The sequence below is a fragment of the Vidua macroura genome, chromosome 6 (genome assembly GCF_024509145.1).
Source record: "Vidua macroura isolate BioBank_ID:100142 chromosome 6, ASM2450914v1, whole genome shotgun sequence".
Taxonomy (NCBI): Eukaryota; Metazoa; Chordata; class Aves; order Passeriformes; family Viduidae; genus Vidua; species Vidua macroura.
The window spans coordinates 35,238,644-35,263,863 of NC_071576.1; the positions used below are offsets into that span (position 1 = coordinate 35,238,644).

At 40.8% G+C, this 25,220-nt stretch overlaps 1 protein-coding gene across 3 annotated transcripts in view; it reads left to right on the top strand.

Annotated features, from left to right (window-relative positions):
• Positions 1–3,670: 3,670 nt before the first annotated feature.
• The window catches only part of RGS6 (regulator of G protein signaling 6), a 258,147-nt gene continuing 236,597 nt past the window's right edge, over positions 3,671–25,220 (top strand). For 2 of the 3 annotated variants that reach the window (XM_053980328.1, XM_053980330.1), the window contains exons 1-2: positions 3,671–3,862; positions 18,038–18,142. In XM_053980328.1, the coding sequence (XP_053836303.1) occupies positions 18,059–18,142 (84 nt within the window). In that variant the 5' untranslated portion in view covers positions 3,671–3,862; positions 18,038–18,058. Of the gene's footprint in view, positions 3,863–4,792; positions 4,867–18,037; positions 18,143–25,220 lie in introns of those variants that run through there. The other variant, XM_053980329.1, reaches the window with a different exon arrangement.

Sequence of the window (25,220 nt, forward strand, 5' to 3'; positions counted from 1 at the left end):
CTTGAACAACTCTGAAAACCTCTTTACTTTTTTCATGCCCTCTGCCAGAGAGAGACACTTACTCCTCTTTATTGCCTTCATGAGAAAAAGCACTGCTTTAGTGATGTTTCAGCACTCACCTCCAGCCAGCAGCTCCATTTTTTCTTGTAATTAACAGCTATTGAATATTTATGAAGTAAGTGCTATGGGGTAACACTTATTCATTCGATCAACAATGCTGTTGGTTTGCAAACTGAAAGGAAAACACTGGCCCTACCTCAGAGCACTGCAACCACTGCAGCTGCAGCAGCGTCTGCCTTTCTGAGCTTTTCAAGCACCAGGAGAGGAGGATGCTACTGGCAGAAAGTTAGCGATATCTACTCCTCCTTTTTTCAGATGATCACAGAGGAACATGCTGTGCTGTGACTCTTTGCCATGTAAAGAAGCTGTTGGAATACCCTGGAGACTCCCACTGTTGAGCTGTAAGAGTTAGCAGAAGCCCTGTGAGCATGTGTAACTCTAGTGTCAGCCACGATATGCAGGGGTTCAAAGTTGTATGTTCTGAAGCTGATAAAAGGACCTCTTTACAGCAGTGAGGATAGTACAGCTTTGGGAGAGCATTACTAGGCATGAGGGAAGTTTTCTACCAGTGCAGTCTTCAATAGAAGATATAATAATTTTATAAAATGTGTGTTTTTGTCACTGAAATCAGTCTCTGATAAAGAAAAGCTGACCAAATATTTTCAATAGGAAATGTTAGTGAAAATGAAAATTCTAGCTCAGGTTCTTCAGCTTTAATGATGTATCATTAAGAATAGGTGGTGTTCCATGCCTGGTGTGGACCATGGTGTTCTCTTCTGGCTTTTAGATCTCTTCATATGATACAGAGGAAAGGGAACAATAAAACTCTGCACTACTGGCCAGAAAAATGCATGGGCAGTCCCTCCCCATGCATTCTTCTCCAGTGCTTACTAAGCATAGCTGTGTTTCAGATGCAAGGTCTTTTTCTGCAAACATTGCTGTACGTGTGTAGTTCTACATCAACTTGAGATGTCCCACTGATCTAAATGGAACTGTTTCTGCATCTCTAATCATACTCATCAAACTGCTGGACTCTCCCGCTGGGAAAGAGGCTAAACTAAGAAACAGTTGCTGTGATGAACCAAGTCTGACTACATTGTTTTCAGTATAAGGATCAATGTAAATACAAAGCTGCCTTGGTTTTATCAGGTTTTAATTATGTATCATTTATTTTAGTAGTTAATGCATGAAAGTAAAAAATGTTGCTATGCCATTATTCTTCATACCATTTATTACTTCAAGGGACCATAGAATCATTGTTATTTGAGAGAAGCCACTACGCAAAGATTCATTTATTTATAGTATAAAACAGAGAAATAGGGCATGGAATATTATCCAAACCTGAAATACCGTTTAAATGGTATTTATTTATTATTTGCCTTTCCTTTCATTTGTACTTTTTGTTTACAATTTCTTCTGCTGAGCATGATTAAAATAAGCATAGAGGTCACTTTTGCTTTAATGTTTCCATTCAGCTTCCTTTCTCAACATCATGGGCTGCTGTAGTATGGTAATACTCAGGCTGTATATACTTCCAGAAAACATATTGGTCATTTCTTTGAATTATAATATTAATACACATGTGAAATATTTTCTATCTTCTACTTTGAAAGCAACATTTCTATAGAACTTGCCTTTTAGTCTGAGTTAACCTGATATATTGAAGCACTTAGATTTGTTGGCTATTGCATGCACACTCCTTTGAGGGAGCTGTGAGAACAAAGACTGTGTAGAGTAGTCTTGAAACAGTTTTGCCTGAACAGACCTGATATAAGACACTGAAATATTTCATCATTGATATTACATGTAGTCATACCCCAGCATAACTCAATATAACTAGTGATTTAAAGTGCTTTGCTGAGAAAATCTCTAAAAAAACCAAATCTTTATTTCACAGGTTGCCATTCTCTCTTTCCTCCCTTTGCCAGACAGCTTTGTATAGCAAATAATATATGCTTAGTTTAATCCAAAGGGAATGAAAGTTAGTTTAAATTCAAATTATATAAAGGGAAATATTTTTAAAATTAATTTTATTTTGAAAAAGTATCCCAAAAATATGCTGTGATGTTTGAGAGGTGCATTTTCTTTGAACAAAACAACCAAGTTAAAAATGTTTTAACCTGCCACAGAAGCTTTTAAATGCCCACAGCTGAAATCTGAAACAAATCAATTGAATCAACACCCTGTAAAGTCTAGTAAGGGTCAATGAGCTTGTGTGAGGCATAACTGCAGAATTTTGCCACTAAGATGCAACTTTGAGTGTGACAGGGAAATAAATGTATAGTCTGTGTTAATGAAGGACCTTTTTAAAGAAGCACGTAAACTCTGCAAGCTAGAAACTGGCATTTGCAAGACTAAGGAAGGAGTAGCCAGTAACAGTAAAGATGGACATATGGATCCAGTAAAAATTGAAGGGATGCACAGTTGAACCAGAAATATTTTTTCTTATTAATTTAATATTTGAATTTTATATTTTAATATAAAATGCAGCAGTTTAGTGTACCAGACATCATCAGAAATTGTGCTGGGCAGACTACAGCCATAAAATAATGGGACAGCCCTGCACATCATAGCTTCTGGTGTCAATCAGCAGGCTCAAGAAATATAAGCCTGGTTTTGGTAAGATCCAGGATGTTAGGAAATGGAGAGAGCACAGACACCACGCAAGGGCTTTTAAGGCGGGCTACATGGCTGGATAAAGGAGCCTTTCCTCTATGCAGTTGGCAGCCTCATTGTGAAGAGTATCAACAGCAATAATGAGTCTGGTGTGTGGGAAGCAAACCTTGGAAATTCACAAACTTTGGCAGGGAAATGGGCATGGCTGTCTCCTGTCAATGGTCTGCCCCAGTGCATCCCAGCACAGGGCTCATAGACCTGAGGGTCAGTTTGGGGCAAGGTGGGCTTAACTTGCCATCTGGAGAAAAAGGAATAAAAATCTCATCCAATAGAGAAATCGGTGGATAATAGCCCTAAGAGGTATGCGAACTACTTTGCCCACAAAGTTGATGTGTGGAAACTCATCCTAGCCAACAGCAATGTCTTTTGACCATGGGACAGGTCTGTGTAAAAGAGCTGGGTCTCCAAGCTTTTTTGTTAGAGTTGTGGTGCCTGTTAAGATCCATGATGGTGTGCAGAGCCCAGGTGTTATTTAGGCAATCCTGGCTGTTGGAGGAAGGTGACCAAGAGATGAGCCTTTCCCGGTTTCAGATGGAGAACTTCTGCCAAACGCTTTAATTGTGCGGCTCAACACATAAACAAGATTGCAAGAGAGATACAAGGCTTGCCTTCGGCTCCACGCCTTTCTTCGGGGCTGCGCCGAGAGCCCCGGCAGCGGCCGGGGTGGCGGGACATGGGAGCTGAAGTTCCCCCGCGTCACCGCCAAAGGGCAGCCGGCTCGGCACCGGGGGAAATCGGCGGCGGGGCCGGGCGTGGGCGGCGCGCCTGGGCCGCCCGCAGCGGGCGCTGCGGCGGCGGGGCCGGGGCTGGGGCCGTCCCCGCCCCAGTCCGCCCGCCCGGCGCGGGCTCGGCGGAGGGTCGTGGGGCGGCAGGGGCCGGGCCGGGCGGGGCGCGGTGCGGTGCAGTGTGCCCGCGGTGCTCTGGTCGCGGCAGATTCACCCCGGCCGCCGTCCTCGCCGCAGCCTGAGGGGCGCTGAGGAGAACGGGAGGTTTTTGGAAGAGGCGCACAGAGGAGCCCCGGGCTGACCGCCGGCCCCGCCCGCAGGCTCACGCCATGCTGCGGGCGCTTCCCCGTCTCTGAGGAGAGGCGAAGGGGCGTCGGGACGGCGGCGACGCGATTGCTAAGGTAATGGAAGTGGGCTGCTCTCTCTCGCCGTCTTTTTCCTGCCTATCCACATCTATGTAGCGAGTGGTTGTCACTCGGCTGCGCCCTGGCAGTGGGATCCCCGAGCCCCCGGGGTGGGAGTTCGCTCCCGGTCGGTAGTAGTGGACAGGTGCAAGGCGTGTGCTCTGCGTGTGTGTCTGTGTCTGTGGTGCCCGGCCGGGGCGGGGCCGTGCCCTGCCCGGGCCGTGCGGACCCCCGAGAGCACCGCGGCTGCGGTTCGCCCTCCCGCGGGGTCCGGAGGAAGAGGACCCGGCCTCGGGTCCCGGCGCAGGGCGCAGGAGGTGCATGGGCGCTGTCCGGCCGGTGCGGGGGTGCCCACGCCCCGCGGGGCGCGGCTCAGGGGACGCGGTGTCCCGGCAGGTATGAGGGCAGAGCACGCGGAACCGGAGTTCGGTGGGGACACAGGACAAGTTGTGCTGCCCAGAAACCGCAAGTCTTTTTGGGGAAGGACGAGGAGGAGCATGCGCTGGGGTACAGCTTGAAGGGGGAGCTGGTGCCCTGTGGGAAAACTTGGAAATTGTTTCGCTTTGGTAGTGTATTGCAATAATACACTTCCATCCGCCGACAAAGTGCGTTTGCGTGAAGACAGATTGGTGTGTGAGAGTACAGCTGCCAGGCACTCTCCTCCCGAAATCTTAATCTCCTGTGACACTGAAAGCATCTTCTTAGTCACTAGATGTGATGGCATAAGTATAGGAGTGTGTTGCAGGGCCAGTAAGAAGCTTCAAGTGGGTTTTTGTTTTGTTTTGTTTTGGGGTTTTTTTTTTGGTGGGTTTTTTTTGTTATTTTTTTTTTTTTTTCCCCTGAGGAAGATGCTGATTTTTGTATAAATAACGGCACGCTGCCGCTTGTACGCTGCAGACGTAATAGCAGCCGGGGCTGCTGCTCCGAGGAGCTGATTACGGCTGTGGCTCTGAGCTTGGCGTCCCGTCTGCACCGGTGCTGCCCTCGTTGGGGTGGCCTAGGTAAGTCGGGGCTTCCTCCAGCTGACCTGTAAGGGACTTGGCAGAACTGCGTCCCAGTTGTAGCCTGTGTGCTACGTGATGCTTCCCTGAAATCAAAGATATGCACAATTTGCTTTTGATTGAATTTTATTTGCTGACTGCCAGTGTATAGGGATTGGAAAGCAGGAAAATCTGTCTTTGATCAATAAATTCATACTGTAAAACTCACCTTTGTATTGGTGTCTTGCAGCAGATATTAGTGGTTTCCCACCTGAAAGAAAGCTAATTTTCCTCTTTGTTTCTGGAGGAAGCACTAATAGCTTGTAAGCTATTAGTGTGGGATTTATTTTTATTTTTGAGTAGAAGTATATTTGATATAGTAAGTTTCCTTTTTTTTTTTTTTTTTTTTTTTTTTGTAATGCCAGAGTTATTCTAATCTTGCAGACCAGAAGGTTTAGCAATTGTTTACTGTGGGGTTATGATCTATAATACTTTCTCACCAGCTGATTTGGAGCACTTTGACTACTTCCTTGTAAATCTGCTTTAAAAAGAGGTCAGATGTTGAAGAGCAGTTATTGGCTTGGGGGCATATTGTTACAAACACAGAATAATAGTGTTCATTGCTTGAACGTGTGTGTGAAATGCTGAAGAAGCTGTTTCGACTAAGCCAATATTGACTTTATTTTTAGATGAGCTGTTCCTTTTTCTAATAACCTGACTGATAGAACAATTGATGACAACCATTCCAATTTCCTTCCTAACTGGCTACAAGTGTGATGGATTAGATAGGCCTTCTTTTTTCCATTCTGAACTGTATTAGAGGGAAAACCAGTGATTTGCTACATATCTTATACTGAGGTTTATGGTAATAGAAGATTACTGTTCACGTGATTTTTCTGGGTTTTTTTTTCCTTGCTACCCTCCCCTTCTAAGAAAAGTTGCAGCAGGTTGCTGCACAGAGTAATTGTCAATGCTGCTTACCTTGGTTTCTCTCTGACAGTTCCTATGGTGCAGGTAGTACAGATACCTGTTTTAATCAATGATGCCCACAGATAAGACGAGAAGGTGTGTCCTCTTAAAGCAGCCGTTACCTCCTTGCCAACCACTTACAAGGTGTTTCAGTGTCTAGCATGTAATTCTGGTGAGCACACTGGTATGACAGAGGTGAGCAGAACACTTTTCGTTCCTGGCAGTAACTCTGCATTTGGTAACGCTTCTGAGGCAGCTGAGGAAAGCTGAATGTATGGACAGGAAATGCTAGGCTTTGTTGTCGTTCATTCAAGCAGGCAAGAAGGGGAAAAAAGAAGAGGGCAGTCCTGTCCCAGCAGACTGCAGCAAACTAACAGATGGCAGGGAAGAGAAGAAGCTAATAGATGTGGAGTAGCAGGAAGAGAAAATAGCTGCAATGTGTCGTTTTAACATGGTGCGTTGGGATGCTATGTTAGTCTGTGGTGAAACTTCAGGATCTTGCAGTGCCGTGGCTCAGGCTTCCTAACAGAAATACAAGAGTGTTGTGGGGTGATGATTTTTTTCTTTCCTCAGTAATGATATGAGTCTTCAGCTTTTCAAGAACGAGGGGTAATTAATGCAGGGGCTTTGGCTGGGTATACCTTTGATATCTAAATTAAACACTACAGTTGTACAGTGGCAGCAGAACAAGGGCAAACTGCTCTTCCCATGCTCAATGTTACAAGAGTACGGTTTTGCCCTTATGATGGGTTATTTTGTTGTTTGTGCTCATTACCTGGAGCTTCAGTTTCTGGAAGGACACCTTGGCTCTCTAGAGGAGATATTGTAAGAACAAACAGGTCCCCTTCACTGAGCAGCCCTGGGCTATTTCAGGTAACAAATATTGCACTTAATTGTCAGAACTGAAGTGCTCCTGTTTCCTCCTGATACACTTTTCAACATATCACATATGTCAAGTCACACCATGGCATTATAATTACAAAGAAAACCTGGGTACAATAAGAAAATGATGTAGATGATTCGGAAGGGTGTTTTTTCACGTCAGAATTTGAACTGCCTTGTGAAGTTACCAAGCAGCATGGTGGCCCTGTGCTATTACTGAAAGTGTAATAGTACATTTAACCCTTTTCATTTGCAGTTTAGTCTGCATGAGACAAGCTGACCAGAGCTGTGCTGGCCAAGCACATTTCAGAAACTGTAGGTGGTGATGGTGGTTTTTTTCAGAAGCATCTGGTCACTTTGTTCCTGTGGAGTTACACATCTGACTTCTTCAGGCTACAAATTTCCTCTTTGCATCTTTGAGCACTTACATGTAGTTGCAAGTCTTTGTATTCTGAACTGAATTATTATGTTCCTACATCTCTAAAGCTATTTTTTTCCTGCAATTTATGTCTCCATTCTTTAACTTCCCATTCTTTTAACTTTCTGTCTGGTGACTCTGAAAGTAATGCTTGCATTTTGGTGGTGGTTTAGAAGTGGCTAGCGTACTTTGAAAAATTTGGTGTATCTTTATATCTTTGAAAAAATAATAATAGATGTATCATGGAGAATTCTAAATGGTTTGATTGCAACTTTCCCTCAATAATATAGTGACATTTAAAGTTTATACTGGATGTTATTAGTTAGTGTATCCACAGTGTTTTCTTACTCAATATAAGTTTTACCATGAAAAGGCATTTTCATGATTTCAGTTAGTGTTTCCAGCATATTGTGGTGACTGAGGAATGAGATAATTTATGTTGTTGTGCTCTGTCTATGAAGAGGAGAAAGAGTGTTTTTCTTGTTGGTTGTCAAGCTCTAGAAAGATTGTGGAGTCAAGAGAGACTGCTGCTACCCACTTATGTTGCATCAGATCTCATACTATTTTTTAACATCTCTGCAGCGGGTGGTAAAGAATGTGGAGAGAAGAAAAGAGAAGAAGATCAAAATTTCAGTGAGCAATAAGATTCTGACACTCTGACATCCGAGGAGCTGTGCATTGTCGTGCTGGAAACAGCTGTGTGTTCCTAGACTCAGCAGCACAGGTACTGCCCTTTGCCTGCACAGGGGTGGTGGGCACCATGAAGCAGTGAGCAAGAATTAGTGCTGCACTTTTGCAGGAATCTTCAGTTACACACTATAAACATGATCCTGATGGTAAAGGACAATATTTAATCTTTTTCACTGTGCTCTGAGGCACACTCTTAGGCACTGGCACTGGCATCAGCAGTGAAAGGTTCACGGTGTAGTTAAAGATCCTCACGCTACAGGCCTACCATGCTATGAGGATGTGTGTTGAGCAAATGATAAGTAATGGTTTGAAAGTCAGGGTTTAGATGTCCAATTTATTGCTTTGTCATTTGTTCTGTGAATGTGGGAAGTCACTTAATTTCACTGTGATTTAATTTATCATTTTGTAAAAGAAAATACTATTTGCTTGTGTCACAGATGAGCAACTAGTTTTAGATTGCATTCACCAGTGTAAGAGCAATCTGGCAGAGCCATGTATTAGTTCAATTAAACTAACTGTCTTTAATAGGAATATTATACTACAAAAGTTGCAGTAGTCAAGTATATTAGTATTTATAGTGTATATTGGTATTTGTAGCAGTCTAGATATGGCATTGTGAAGTTCAGGTTAAATGAACCACAGCACTGGGATTTGTAGGCTTTGCTGAACTGTGTGGATGCACATGTGGTGTTCAGACTTGAGCTAGCTAATTCAGGAGTCGCTTAAGTGCTTCTTACATTGCAATTACTGAAGTGATTTGTGTGTAATTTGCATCTGAAAAGGCTGTGTGCTGTTATGATAAACAGCAGGGCACTGAAATCATAGTATATGGCATCATGTCCTTGAAGTAGGTGAGATAGTTGTGTTCATTTGCACCAAGGGTATTTCATGGTGCCACATCTTCAAGGACACCTGTTCTTTTGGGTAGCAAATTTCCTATTTTATTTGATTGCAAGGGTACTTGCAATTTTCCATCATCTTGAGAATGAAAACTGGCAAGAACTCTCAGCACTTTGGGGCATTTTAAATGAGATTATGCAGTCGCTGATCAATGTGGGGCTGAATTGCTTCTATGAACTTGCATAAGATTGCTTGAAGGGAACTTCATTTCAGCAACCTCTGTTGGGAACAGGGAGTTTAGATGGAGTAAATCTGAATTTGGAATCTAACAAGCACTGGGGCCTATGTTTTGTTTGTTTAGTTGTTGTTTTTTTTTATTATTACTTTTAGTATTTTGTTATCAGTCTGTATTAGAGCATTCATTATTTTGTGCATCTTCTCATTCAGGTTTATATTTGAATCAATTTTCTTCAGTTGTTTTCAGCTTACTGGATACAATGTAAAATACAAAGTGCAGCCCATGCCCCAGAAGTAGCTTACTGTACTTACAATTAATATTTCCTGTGGTACATAAAGGCAAGGCACTTTCAGAGATGGTGTATTTGATGGACCAGCTTCAAAGAACAGGATGCTCTTAGCACACCTTAACTGATCCAGTGGAAGGTTTATATTGGAGAATGGATTAGAAGTCTACCCTCAAGCTCTGTATTGTCAGTACAGTTAGCCATTTTCCACAGGGAATGATTCTGGCCAATAATTTGGCATTGTTGCAGAACAACAGAATACAGCTTCAGCTTTGTAACTGCTGCTCCTTGCAGGCTTATAGTGCTGAATAATTACTGCTGTAGTTTGGGATCACCAATTCACATGAAGTTCAAAGTTGAGCTATAGCTATCTCTTTGCATTTCCAAATTTATATAGCATTGACACTTGTTTTAGTAAAATATTCAGCATATACTTGCTGTCACATTCTTTGTAGCTATCCTTGGTAACAGCATGTTGGCTCAGAGCCTTTCCAAGAGGCCTTGCGCTCACAGCAATATTATTTTATTGGAAGGGATATTGATTACCGGTGAATGCTGCATTTTTTTTTCTGAATTCTTTGGAAGAGGAGTGGATGTATTGGAAGCAGTTTCTTCCTGGTATAGCATAATTCTGGTCCATTAAAAGTAAATTTAGTATGCGTGTGCCCATTTTAGCAATTGATTTCATAAAGGGGGAAAATTGCCTAGTTAACCAGCAATTTGTATGTCAATATTCACTACCATCCATCTCCATTCCATTTTTCCTTCTGGTTATCTTGGGAAGTCAGGACCTAGACAAAGTTAAATGCCAAAAATTACTTTATATTAACTTCCACCCCTATGTTTCCTGGATGTAACATCCAGATCCAGACAGTATTTTTAGCATTCTAGAATAGCTAAGAATATGTGCAGATTTAGAAATATATAAAATCAAAATGGAGTGTGTGGCAAGCTGGGGAAAGGGGAGGAAAGTAATCCACTTCCATGGCTTATCAAGAAGCAGTCTGATCACCTGCCAGGTGACTGAAGCAGATCACCAGTGGCTCACACAAATGGAACAACTGGAATAGTCCATCCTCAGTGTTGTCTGTCAGTGACAGCGTGAGCACTACCACAGGTGTCACGGAGAGAAAATTGCTCAAGACCATGGAGGCCTTTGTGATCCCTGGTTAACAATATTCTGCTTAGACCACTAAACCATTAATATATATTTTTTTAAAATTAACTGATGTACATGATTGGGAACAGCAAGTGATTGGTGAGGAGTACTTACAGGCATCTACACATTAGATTACTCAGGGGCTGAGTTAAAACTTGTGTGTATCTGCAGGAAGCCAAGTAACTTGGATTGACTCATGTCTGAGAGCTAGTTTGGTCTGAAAGATGGCTGTGTTTATACTGCATATTCTTGGCCAGAGTGGTCTCAGACATCTGGCCCTTAGCTGGTACCTCTGTGGCCTGAAGATACAGTGATTGTTGTGGATGGTTTTCTTTTCAAGTATAATGTTTAAAAAAAAGTGAGATTGTCCTGCAGCCCCCCAGAAGGATGAGGTTATGCACTGAAGGACTTGGGTCACTTTGGGAAGCTGTATGGTGTTGCAGAACCTATTGGGAGACTGATGCAGATATGGATAAAAGGTAGGAACCCCAACCTTGTGTAAGATGATCCATGCTGACTCTTGAGAGGAAGTGCTGATGGTGGAGAACTGTGTTCCCAAATTCGTGTCTGCTTAGGTTTGGAGCTCTACAAAAGAGGATCTGGGAGCAAACTAGCAATTAAGCACTGTGGGTGATCAGAAGCCCAGAGCTTGCTCCCTGCCCTAGTACTGTGTGGAAATGTAGACATACCTGTAGGATGTTCTGAGGCAAGTTTTCCACAGGAGAAGCACTTAGTTATGGAAGGACATTGCACCTTTAAGAAATGTCTGTAAGAGTAGTAGAAATGGGAAGTCCCAGTCTTCATCAAGATCCCAGTTTCCCTAAATAGAAGAAAAAGGGAGTGTCTTGGAACTGAGTCTTCTCTTCCTCTTCTGTCAGAGTGAGGCAAAAAAATCTTGGCTTGTTCCCTGGCCTAGATGTGTGCCCATCCTTCATCCTGCCAGTTGTGGAGTGAGAAAAGTGTTGAGCTCCTGTGCTTCAGCATGGAGCTCCCTGTGAGCTTGTACCTTAGAAAGAGGAGGAATGGGGTCCTTTAGAGCCCTTGAATTCTCCCAGTGTGAGCAAAACTGCTTTCCCACAAACAAAGAGGAATTTGTTTGGCAAAAATTTGAACATTAAGTGCAGCTGCTGGAAGTGTTTATACTTTGTTCTTTAAAAAAGGCAACAGACTGAGTATTGTTGATAGTACTGCAATGCTCACCACTTGCAAGGAGGGGCAGAAGGTCTGGGATGATCTTCTACTAGGAAACTATTTTCCGAGTAACTTCAGTTACAATTTGATGTCCAAAACAAAGGATTGAAGGATTTTTAGGTGCTTTGGGAGCTATACTTCACTGACTGAAAGCAGACTTCCCTCTCTGGCCCTCCACTGCAGAAGAGCAGTGCCATGGTGTCCAGGGTGGGGCCAGACCTTTGCTCTGTCACTGTTGACTGTGGCGTGGCTCCCTGTGTGTAGGCCTTATGTCCTTCTCATCAGGCTCAGTGGAGGACATACTTACAGAGTCTTGACCTGCTGGACATGGTGGTGATGTGCCATGTGTAGCTCCAGTGTTTCCCAGAAAGGAACTGGTGAAGATGTTGGAGTTTTGATCTCAGCTCCAGTCTTCCCGGCTTTGGTCCATTCAGATGGGTGTTGTATCCATTCCTCTTTGGAAAGTTATTTCACTATTTATGTGGGTTTACTTCTGAAGGAGGAGTAGAGGTGAATTGTGCAGTGCTTGGACTGAGCTACACCACTGAAAAGCAGAGGATATCCCAGGTAGGGCCTGGGGATCCACTGGCTAGTGAATTCACCTTGGTCAACAGGATCAGCTTAATGATAGGCTGTGTGTTGCCTTCCAGTATACACAACTTTCATGGCATGTCCAAGTCCTGGTTTAATGAAGTAATAATTAAGCAGAAAAAGAACATGAAGACAACTATTTCTTCCCAGTGCAATTTTAGAGAGATTTATGTAATGGATGTGAAATATCAACTTAATATTAATGGAGATTAATTGAATTCAGTGTAAGTGATTTTTCCTTCTGTCCTGTCACCTTAATAATGACCTGTTTGGTTTAAATATTCTAGCAGATCAGGTAGAGATTTTTCCTATTAGGTAATTATGAGTTCAGCAAGGCATATGGCTATATGATTTCTCAGGCATGTGAAAAGTCATGTAGTCTAGTTGTATTTCACTAATTAGAAAAAAAAAATACCTAATATTAATGACATGAAATTGTAATTTACTCTATGATTGTGTGCTAAAGCACTAATCGCTCATGGTTTGATATTAACACTATGTGTCAATTATAAGAAGCTGCCCTTGAAATATATTAATTACATAGCATAAAGGTAATTTTCACATATTGTCACCCAAAATTACATTTCAGCTGAGCAGTCCTGATATATATCTCCATGGGAATTAATTTAGCTGATTCTGTTTTCTATGATTTTTTCCCCCTATTTTAAAAAACTATCTTATCTCACATATGCTAGAAATGTTTTGCACTGCAAATTTTTCATATTAAGTTTACAATTTATTTATTTCTGCAGAATAGAAGTTGAAATTTGACCTTGTATTAGTTTGTTAAATCCAGGTGATATTTTCAATAAATAGTTTTACAGGATTTTTCTAATGTACTTCTTTCTTTCTTTTTCTATTATGTAAAAACCCCACAGTTCATAAGGACTTCTAGATGTGCTAATTTTTATAAAACACATGGGGTTTTGTGTCTGTAAGAGGTTTCTTACAGAAGTCTTGTTTCCAATGGTCTTTTCTGACAGCAATCAAGGTGTTTCAGAACACTAAGGAGACTTTCTTAATTTACTGTTCAGATGCTTTCATTGAATTTACACATACACAGAGATTAAATGCTGACAGTATTTATGGATTAAAATGTAAAGGTAGTTTTCTTTGAAATTTTCTAATTACAGTTCTGTATGAGAAACTAAAAAGGTAAACTGGAAAAAAATTATTTTCTTGATTTTCAGAGCATATTTTCAATTGGTTATTCCACCTTAAAGTTCACTCATCCTTTCATGACATATGGGAGTCTTATCTCTTTGCAGCTTCTGGTTTTTGGGACAGTGAGGAGCCTGATCAGATAAGAGCGAGAGAAAGAACTCTTACTGTGATTCGGTGCATTTTGTCCGCAGCTGCCTGTATAATCCAGTGTGCTTATGTTTCTTAGGGGAAAAGCAGGAGTGTTCTATAATAAAAAGTAAAACATAAAAAGGAAAAAAAAAAAAATCAGTGAGAGGAGAATGTACCCTCTCTTTTTAGCATATTTTTGGTAATATTTTTCAAAGGCTTAATAGGCCATCTTATCCATAAACAAGAAGTTAAAGACTGCTGATTTTGTCCTTGTGTGTGGCAGAGTGAGAGAATGGTTAGCACAAATGGTTTTCAGTTTTTATCACTTTTGGTGCTGAGGAGTCCAGATTGCTGCAAGCATGGCTATTGTCAGAAAAACAGCTGTGGGAAAACAGCATCTTTGAACATGAAAGTTGAAATTTAGAGACGATTTTTTTTTTTTAAGACGTGCATTTGGATTTAAATTGCTGGTGTGTGGCTTCGGGCTGGGATGAGTTAGCCCTGATAATACAGCAAACTGCCCAGAGAAGGGAGGAGCTGACAGCACTCTTCAGATAGTAATTGGTGAGGTCCTTAGCTGTCTTAATTAAGCTAGAGGCTTATTAAAAAAACAAACAAACACATAACACAAAACACATAAAATCTTTGTTTTCACTCTTCTCAGCTAAGTGTAGCTGAAATTTCTTTATAAGGCTAAGCTATCACTTCTGGCTGATGCATCACAAGCATATGCTTAGACAGAGATTCAGAGGGTAAACTCTGTTTTCAGTCTGTGTAGTGTTGTGGGGTTGACTTCCTGCTTGCATCTGGAGTAGACTGGGCTGACAGAGAGGAAAAAATTGTATAGGTTTTTTTGGTTTGTTTCTTTGGAGAGGACTGGGCAAATCAGATGTAGACTTTTACATACAACTACATTAATTAAAAGGTTGCAAATACAGCATGTTAATATACTAGTAGGGTAAAAAAAGCTAGACTTTGACTGTGGGCAGTCTCATTTGTGTTTGCAGCAGGCAAACCAATCTTCTGGAGAAGGATGCGGACATCCTGGTGGACAAGTTGTCCATGAGCCAGAAGTGCCCTTGTGACCAAGCAAGAAGGACAGTGGCATCCTGAGCTGCATTAGGAAGAGCACTGCCAGCAGGTCGAGGGAGGTGATCCTGCCCTGGTGAGGCCAAATCTGGAGTGCTGTGTCCAGTTATAGACTCCTCAGTACAAGAGAGACATGGAGCTCCTGGAGCAAGTCCAGCAAAGGGCTACGAAGATGGAGGGGACTGGAGCATCCCTTTTGCAAGGAAAGGCTGAGAGAGCTGGGCCTGTTCAGCCTCAAGAAGAGACAACTGAGAGAGGACCTCATCAATGTATTTAAGTGTCTGAAGGGAGGGTACCAAGAGAATGGAGCCAGGCTCTTCTCTGGGGTGCCAAAGCAATAGGACAAGAGGCAATGGGCAGAAACAGATGCACTGGAAGCTCTACCTGAACATGAGGAAGAACTTCTTTACTGTGCGAGTGAGCGTGCACTGGAACTGTTGCCCATAGAGGATGCAGAGTCTCTCTCACTGGAGATACTCAAAAGCTGTCTGTACTCAATCCTGAGTGATGTGCTGCCTATCTGAGCTGGAAGGTTGTACCAGATGACCTCCAGTGGTCTCTTCCAACACCAACCATTCTGTGGTTCTGAGAAGCTGTCCTGCATCACTGGGTGCTGAACTCCCTTCAACTCCCATATGTTAAGAAGCACAGGTGTAGTCAAATCCATGGGGCCCAGCATTGCTGTGCTTTCACCTTGAAGATCCAAGAACATGCCTATGTCATATCACTGTCTTATTTTATCTGTAGTTTTTCTTTTTCTTGTAGAATATGAGTGAGGAAGACTTCTGTGCTTTTAAAAAGGGTATAAAGGAAAGGAAAAAAAAACTTGGACAATGGTCAGAGTCCTCACAGGTCCTCAGGGGCCCTGGCTTGGTCTGCTATGGCTCATCACAGCAGCAGCAACAGCAGTGCCTAGGCTGTGTGGAGGGGATGTCCACACTTGTCTCTGCTTCACACTGCACCTTAGTCCTACCTTGTCTCCAGCCTTGTTTTCTGAGATGTCCATCCTGCTGTCACTCTTGCAAAGGTGGCCCTGCTCCTGCTGTTCCAGACTGAAATCCAGCAGGAGATGCTGGGCACTTGTGGGAATCACTTTTGCAAATTTCTGCCTTCCAACAACAGATTGGTTCACTTTTATTGATTACCTTATGTAGATGTTATGTAGATATACATGTTAGGTTTATGTTACATCTTCAAAGTTAATGGCTCCCTCAACGTCACTGGGAACAGCAGGCCAGCTACTACTGCGTATTGTACATGATGTTGCACTGGAGTCTTGTTGCACTGGAGTAGATGAAAAGCTTCAAGAAGTGCTATGGGGAAAAATATGGAAGTACCAGAAAAGATCAAGTGAGCTGACAGTATAACAAGAACAACAGAATTTGTAAATGTGGACGTTCAAAGGGAATAATGCAATGAGTGAAACACAGCTAAGCAATGCTGCAGAGGGCTTTTGGTTAGAAATTGTAATTTTGTTCTGTTAAGAGCATTTCTGAATTGAAAGTTAGTTGTAATTGTTGTCTTTTAAAGCATGCATATAAAATCTCACATAATGTAAGTGGTGAATGTGGTCTTTATATACTGCAGGTGAAGCTGAAACTTGTATGACTTGACATATGCTTTCAACTCTGCTTCGTAATTGCCTTCAGAAAGTTACATAAAATCTCAACCCAGTTCCTGCTCCATTCAATTGAATGATGATAACCTAGAGCCTAATTCTTTAGTGCCTTGAAATCATGACCAAGAAGTATTGTGAAAATGCACATTTTTGTAAATAATTTGAAGTGCTATAATTTGAAAATGCTTTACCCTTCATCATTTGTGCTGTTTAATTGTTTCTGCATCTAATAATTTTGCTTAGAGAATTTAATTAATTTCCTATTTAGCTCACAACCTGGTGCAACAGTGTAGTGTTTGGGCTTCTAGGAAGCCATGAGGTTTAATAGGGGTTAAAATAAATTTATGTTCTTTAAATATAAAACAGTGTCTAAATTGGTCTGAACATGACTTTGAAGGGTGATCTATATATATTGTTTAACTCAACCTTGAACTGTATTACTGAATTTCCAAATTGGTATATGCACGTACATATGCATTTGTGCCCACTTGTGTGTGTGCATGCATACCTTATAGAAGAAAAAGATGAATGACACTGGGTTGAGGTAGATTATTTAAGCTTGGTTTCTTTTAGGTTTTCTTAAAGGGGGTATGTCAGCTGCTTCTGGCTCTAGTGATGGATGCTGTGTTACCACAGTAGCCTTTTCACTGCTGAGAAAGGACAGAGCTGGGATATGGTCTGAGCTTGTCTGATTCTAGGCTCTTGACATGTCCTTGGGAGCTGATAACTGACAGCTAGAATGGATCAGGGATGTATTATACATATAATTGTATGATATGTATGTATATTATATGCTGGAGCACGTTGTTGCCTGTGGCAATGTGAAAGGGGGTAAAGGAAGGAGTAGGAATGTATCTTTTTCCTTAAATAAGGGAGACAGTTTAATGGTGAACTGTGTTTTAGAAATTAATGCATAGGTTATGCTCATCTGAACATAGATTTTGGTGGTTTTTTTTTTGTTCTCAGTTTTTAATGAAATACGTTGAGATGGGATATTTCAGTACTTTCAATGTTAAAGAAATGGAACTTGTCAGACAGTTTTAATGGCAATGTCTGTACAAGGCAATGTTACTTCTTAGGTTAGGAAAGGTCACCACTCAGCTCCACAGCAGCCTCTAATTTAAATGTGACTTGTCAAATGTGCTGGTGGAAAAAAACCTTAAAATATAGCATTTGACTCTGCAGCAGGCTCCTTTTTTTTTTTTTTTTTTTTTTTTTTTTTAAATAATGCTGTTGCCTCAAGGCTGGCATAACCTGGAGGAGATGAGGCAGCAGTTCCAGTTCTGTGCTTCTAGAAGATAAGGAGTATTATGTGTGGCTGTCTGCCTGTGTCCTGTTGCCTCTTCCTGGCTGTGTCATGAGAAGAGGTGAGGGAAGCTGTTTACTCTGAGCAAGCAGCTATGCCTTCCTGGTTCTTGGCTGCTGCTCTGGGTTTGTGGAGAGCTGGAAGGGGCTTGGAGTGACTGCAGGCAAGAACTGTCATTGTGCCTGACAGTCTGCTGCACCCGCCCGTTACAGTGGGGTTTCGCTGCCTCACAGCAAGGTGCCTTGGCTTTTTCTTTGTAGGTACCTCAAAGCTTCTAGAACAGTCAAGGCTGTTTGTGCTATATAGTGAGGAAGGGAAGTGTGTGAAGTATTAATTGGATATTCTTCTACTGAATAAGGGCTTATGATAAAACTTCAGAACTGTGGGAGAAATGTGTGTGTGTGATGACCCAAACCACAGCTGCGTGTGACTTGGTGGTCCTCCTTGTTCTTGGGGTGTTATCCCATAAACCAGTCAGTTCTGACACAGTGTGATAAAATCCTACATGGGGTGAAGACAGGAGTGTGATTCCCTTGTATGTCTGCCTGGGAGGCAGTTGCATGTCCTTACCACGCTCCATTGCAGCCTGTAGTGATGCTGACTTTTGCTCCTGTCCTTGCAGTCTGAGCAACGAGAGGCAAACATGGCCCAAGCACCCACTGATCCGAGTAGTGCGGAAACTGCTGACCCAGAGGAGAGTTCTCCAAACATGATAGTCTACAGAAAGGTAAGGATTTGGACCTGTGGCAAAAATCCCTTTTCTATGTGGTTGACTTATAAAAGAATCCCATGCCCTTTTTGAAGTCAGAGGTCTATTTGACTGCTTGGATGCATAGCTGAAAGAGTTTTCAGGAAAATAAGTGTTTCAAACGATAGCATTTGAGAGCTTGGAAGTTGAATTCTATTCAGTGGAAGCACTTGAGCTTGTTAGTATGAAATATTTGATGACAAACTAATAACTTGAAATTTGTAACTTTTTGTCACATGACTTTAGGTAATTGTTCAAGTTTGCCTCAGCTGGCTAAAATAAGTGTAGATATGTTCCAAGTTTTATCATACTAAGCACAAAGCAGCCTCCATACAGTAGTCTTTTGGCACTTTTTTCCCTATATTCGTATTGTGTTTCTTGCTGTATAATTAGCAGTTTGATCCTTAATAGGTCATTGTTCTTACTTCCCATGCCTTGCTTAATTTTTTTTTTTAAAAAAAGCATTTTCTCTAGTGCTAGGGAAAAATGAATTGGACAAAGGGGAAACAACAGCAATGTATGATGTTAAAGAGCATTCTTTCACCATGATAAATCGTCTTATTCTGAAGTACTTTGGAGGTAGCATAAAAGATGAAAGAAAGCTATCTATTGACCTACTTGCAAAGGCATTTTTTTATTTTGGGGTAGGTGTATCCTTAATCTTTAGTATTTTTGAAGTTCAATGAAATAATGTAAATACATTTTATTTAGCCTACAAAATATTTCTTATGTAGTATGCAGAAGTACAGTATGGTTCTGACAGAAATTTCTTCCATAGCTTAAATAAGCTACCATTCTGTTAAGAGCTACAGTGCTAGCTCAGATCAAGTTGCCTTATGTAGTATGATCCTGGGTAAAATTACTGAAATGTGTTGAAGGTACATGGTTATGTTTTCTGCTTGCTTGACTGCAATCTTGATGACTTTCTCATGCTGAGAAAATAATTGAGGTTTCTTATGGAGCATGAGTTGTTTAAAGTGTTACTTTTTGATATCCATAATTTTGGTTTAGTTGTTGTGTATTTGGTTTGGAATCTGGAATTGTTAACATGGGAAAAAATTCTGGGTAATGTGTAGGCTTGTTTGTTTTGAATGTGTTATGAACACACTTTGGCTGCTAATTTGGAAGTAGCACTAGTCGGTTAGTCAGATTATTTTTTTCCAACCTGTTTGCTGGGAAGTCCAACACCCCAGTAGGCTGAAGTAGATACAGGGTGTGAAGGAAATGTCTGGTTGCATGATTTAGAATTAGGGCATTAAATCTGTGACTCTGTAGAGTATCCACTTACTTGCTCTTGTAAACATTATTTTGTGTGCCTCACTTTCTGTTCATCTTGCAGCATTTCTACTTTAGGATTTTTCAATTTCTTTGCCTTTCAATATTTCCTTATTGTCATGTAGAATAGAGGTTGTGAGTTCTATGGTACTAATGGGGAATATACTCATACTATTTGATTCATCTCTCATTACTGGTTTTCCTCTGATGTCAGTATTATGCCAGCCTTTCATAATACACCTGTCAAAATACACAGTTGTCTTTTAGAATAGCATGCCCCATGCATTGTGCAGTAATGGTGTATTCTGTATTGTCAATTTTAAGCTAACATGTCTGTCAGGCTTTTTTGCTGAGTGTTTCCGTTGCTTTGTGAATAAAAAATGTGGATATTACTTATTTTTCAGAGTAAATTTTCATTGGTGATTGACCTTGTAAATGTAATTTACATTATTTTATATATTGGTTTAAATATTAGTAGTTGGTATTATTTGATATTTTGATAATAGTTTGATATTAATTAGATGTATTACACATCAATTTTATGTTCCTTAGTGTTGAAAAATCATATGCAAAATCTGAGACAAGGCTATTATTTTTTTTGATTATTTCTCCTCTCTCCAAATGAATGTTTAGCTCTTCATCTCTCATTTGCTTTCAAATGGCTTGATTGCCAGTAATGAATGAGAAAAACACTGCACTGGACTCCCTGAAATATTGAACACCATCTGCCAGAATACCCTACAGTTCAGGATTGGTACTGTGTCACGGTAGAAGGAAAGGTTTGCTTCTCACAGCAGGGATCCCAAGGTGCAATTGTTGATCCACCTTAGGAAGAATAAATAAGGGTGGTCTTTAACAGTGGAACCACAATAAATGCTGCACTGAGTGTGAACTGTTTTGTTGCTTATCATAACTGTCATGTTTGAGGGTTTTGGGGATATAAAGCCCTGCAAGTAGAACCTCAGATTGTTAATACTTTCTTTAATACTTTGTTTACTGAGAGTCTCTGGGGTCTGTTTGAAGTTCATGTGCCAACAGCTTTGCTGTAGCCTGGTTTTCTTTTAGTTGCTAATGAAAGGTAGACACATTTAGAAGGCAAACCAGATCTTAGGTGGTATTGAGTGTCCCTTTGGAGCAACCTCTCTCTGTTTTGTTTATGGAGCAAAGCCTGGAACAGGCTCTTTCTTTAGGTAGGTAAAAGTAAGTGGGATGGGTTTTGGCCATGCAGAACAAAATAAACTAATTTATTTTGGCTCCAATTACTTTATGATATTCTCTATGGACTCCTGCAAGCAAATGAATTCTAACTGCTTTGATTGCTACAGCAGATGGTCTTATCGAGATAAGTCTTATTTTTTTCTACCTTCAGTGTTAACCTTTCAGGGGTTGATATTTATCAATTTGTGAGGCACGTTATTTTTTTAATCTAAGATACTCAATGTTGCTCCACTGTTTTGGATGACACCTGTGTGTGAATTGAGTAGTGCAGATGCATTTGTTACAGTAATCAGGGTTCAGGGTATGATTTGCCTCACCCTACCCTTGTTAAGATGAGCTGTAGCCCAAACTACATGAGCTGTATTGACCAGATCTCCGGTGGCAATCATGGGCACCTAGCTGTCAGGTACTTACGTCATAGGACAGACATTTATAGTTAAGCAAGCTGCATTCCACTCTTGTGGAATTGTGCGTCCTCTTGTCTCTCTGTGCATCTCAGTGCTGAGCCCTGGGCTCTCACAGGGCTGCAGGTGGTGCTGCAGGAAGGGTGGGCTGTTATTTATTTGTGTGGCACAGTGGTACCCAATGGAGGTGTAAGGGTGCTGCAGATACTGCATTGCCATTTAAGTACTATGCAAGTACACTAAATCTGGCCACATCTGGAGAAGATGCTGATGTATTTTTTGATGGGATTACTACTGGAAGAGTGATGCACAGTGCTTAAAAAGACTGTTTGAAATGTACTACCCTACTTTTCATGGGAGCAGGGAGTGACATCCCCACCCTCACTTCAGTCTGTGAGCATTGTGTGGGCACTGCAGCATGGAAGGAAAAAAATGCAATAAAAGCCAGGAGAGGAGAAGAACCTCTACTAGCAAATAATAACAAAAAATATAAATTGATTTTAAATGCTGGTCACATTCCCTTGAATTCCAGCCACCTTTAATTAGTCTTTCTTGCAAATGCTGGTGACTGTGTCTCAGGGGCCCTTTCACTCATTGTTACAATAATCCATGTCTGAAAATTCCTCTTCTGCAGACAGTATTGAAAGACAAATGGTTTGCAGACACCTTCTGACACCATATCTATTAAGTGACCTATTATCAAAATAATTTGACAAATCAAATTTTCTTACATAAAGGATGGTGGAAAATTGTCATGTTACTTTAAAAAAAAATCACAATATTTAGAGCTTGACTAAATAAGAACTGAAAATACCAATAAGGAGGAGTACCTGGGGAATATAACAAGAAGGATGGAAAACACAGAAATTGAAATCTGAATTGGATAGCAAGGTGTACTTGTTTCCGAGAGAGATCTCCTATGACAGGGAGGAGTTTTCAAACTGTGCTGTTTAGAGAGTTTTAGAACCACTGGAGCATGTATGTTCTGAGGGATATCAAAGCATACTGTCAAAGAAATGATCTGCATTATTTGATGGTAGATTTCCATTTCTGCTTATTTTTTGCCAAACATATCCTCTATATCTGCTTGCTAATGTTGGCACTTACTGAGTTAAATTTTGAATTTTTATGGTTACTCGTGGTAAATCTTTTGAACAAGCAGGAAAATATAATTTCCAAAGGCAATTACTGCTCTAAGGAATGTAACACAAACTTGCAGCTGCCACAAGATGCTTTCAGAAAAATCTGAGTTGTTTGCTACCTTCAGTACTTGGCAGCCTTCATGTCTTTTTAAAGGCTGATTTAAGATCTGAATTGGGAAAAAAACCCAAAAACAAAAAACCAAAAACAACAACAACAACAACAACACCCAAAAAAAAACCCCAAAAAAACCAAAACAACAACAACAAACAAAACAACCAAAAGAAAGCAGCCTTACATTTGCAGATTTTCTCCAGGCAAATTCCTGTGATCCAGCCATGTCAAGTAGCAGGAGTGTTGCTGCTGTCAGACCTGGCCCATTGGGCAGGAAATGAGAGAACAAGAAGTTGTAAAGTCAGGTTTATGCATCCAAAAAGTGTATGGACCATGAAGCAGAAGGATGGTGGAAGAGACTGTTGTTAAATTGACTGTTTATATTAAAAGATATAGTACTGTTATTTTGAGCTAGTCAGAAAACTGAGACTGCAATTTGGTTGCTATTAAGTTGTGCTATGAAAAACCATCTCAACAGGACACTTTGCAAGCAACCGAAAGCAGATGAGCCTCAAAAGGGTATAGTCCAAATGATGACTTTTTGTAAAGAAAGAAAAAACTGGGGTGTTTTAAAGTGAGATGGGTTTCATGCATACAATTTATTTTTTATCAAAAGAAAGCAGTCTGCATCATTTTTTTGAGGCTTCCTAACCCCTTTGAGGTTTCATGCTGTTTTTATGAGAGACAGCAGAACTTAAAATATATTTTAACTGTTGAATACTTTTGGCATTCTTTTTATTTGAGTCTCTTCAGTTATATTTCAGGGTTCTGCTACATGTAAAGGCCTTCTGAACCTTATTTTTATGCTTGAAATCTGAGTTTTTCACACAGTTGCTTCTGTTTTGTAGCTGGTTCTTTAACATAAAACTGTACATTGATGATGATAAGGCATGAGTTGATAACACTGCAGACCTCCAGACTTCAAATTTTACCCAAGGATTTTTCTGTACTGTCATTAGAGATTACTTTATGGCATTTTAAGTCATCTTACTCTTAACATTTCCTGATTTCTTTTTTTTTTTTTTTTTTTTGATTCGGTTTCCAGACTAAAAGCAGTAAGCCAAAATTAAACTAGGACTGAATTTTAGGGTATGTATTGAGGCTTCAGGAACTGAAATAGGCACAATTTTGGATAAATAATCTCCAAACTAGCATTGTTACTGCTGGAAAATAAATTTAAGCCCAGTCTCATTACCAAAATCTGTTGACAGAGGTTAGGCAGTGGAGGACCTTTAACTCTGCACTTCTGTATTGCACATTGACAAGGAAGTTTCAGGTAATTTATCACTGCAAATACTCATGTGCCTTGCTTGTAAACAGAAGCTGGCCATTTCTTGAAACCTTGCTAGTTTCTCTATTCAGCTGATTTATTGTGTCAACAACTTTGACTGCATAGGGTGTTGCATAGAGAGGGAGAAATGCCTGGTTAAATTGTGGCAGTAATTATGACAGAGCTGGCTGATTTTTATTTAGGGGATTCCTTCTTGGCATTTCCTATAATAACAGGGGTAGCATTCACTAATTCTCCAGCCCATACCTCATACAGTAAAATCCTGGGGATAGTAATCACAGTAGGGGCATTAAATCTAGTTTTACAGGGAGAGCGGCTGTACAGTGGGGAACAGAGGTGGGAATGGCTGTGTTCAACAAACCTGTCAGGTAGGAGCAACAGAGAGTCCAGAGTATAGTGGTAAGTCATAGAAGTCATAGTCCAGTTATGAGCAATGGCAATGAAAATCACAAATCCCAGAGTTACTTGGAGAAGTATTTCCAGGGCAGGCATAGGTGTCAGCAGTATTATGTAAAAGGCCAGTGATAATGACCTCCTCTAGGTCATGGTATAATCTTCTCTTTTTGTCATCTCCTGTCTTCAGAAAACATGTCCTGGTTGCACAGCATGGACTAGAAGCAAGTGTTTAGCTGAGCAAAAGCTAGTACTGGTGTGCACACAAATTTTGGTAAATTTGTGATGGATATCAGTAATTTTGGAGTTAGAGGGTGGTTCCTAATTCTTAGAAAAGTGAAGTTCTGGAGAAGTCACTGCAGAGAGTAGTGAGGCCCAGGAAGCCATATGTCTTTACATACCATAGCTGTAGGCATGTTTTTGAAGAGGCACGTATGACACGGTATTTTGCAAAAGTGGAGGAGGAGACACAGTGAGCCAAGAAGTCTCTCTAGCTTTATGTATACCTTCTTCAGATTACCTTGAGTAGGTAATAATATCTAAAATACCTCCTAAATATGTGTGTGTATTTATATATTAAATACCTTCAAACACCCTTTATTAATGCAATAGCAAACAAATTGTACTGCTGAATTTTGACACGTGTCAGTGTCCTTGAACAAAGCCATTGTTACTGCCCTTGACTGTAGCTGTCAGGGAAGCCTTGTGGTAAAGCTGGGGTCTGTGAGTTTGATTTCTGCATCAGTTAGACAATATGAATGATTAATGATCGGAGGCATTAGTGTGAAATTGCAAGCAGCTGGTTCCTAGAGGACTTCAGAAGCTGACCTGCATTGTTGCATAGATACAAATAAGACTGTTATACCAGTGGCAGAAACATGTTTTTAGAGTTAGGTGGAGGTCATTCACCTGGAAGAAGGACTCTTGGATACTTTGTGGTTTGTTGTTTCCTTGCAGTAATAGTTAAGATTTACTTGAGATTAGAGATTTGGATTAGTAGGCAGTGTGCGAATTTACCGATAGGTAAATATGTGTAATGTGTATGTAGGTAAAGCCTCAAATAACTATTCTTGTGTTTGTCTTTTTAGGTATATAAATGCATGCATATATATGCAGACATGTATTTACATGCTTAAAAGTCATGAGAAAGAACAAATATCCCTTGTTTTATCCTGGCTATATGGTATAGCCTAATATGCACAATATAGGAGATATGTTAAAA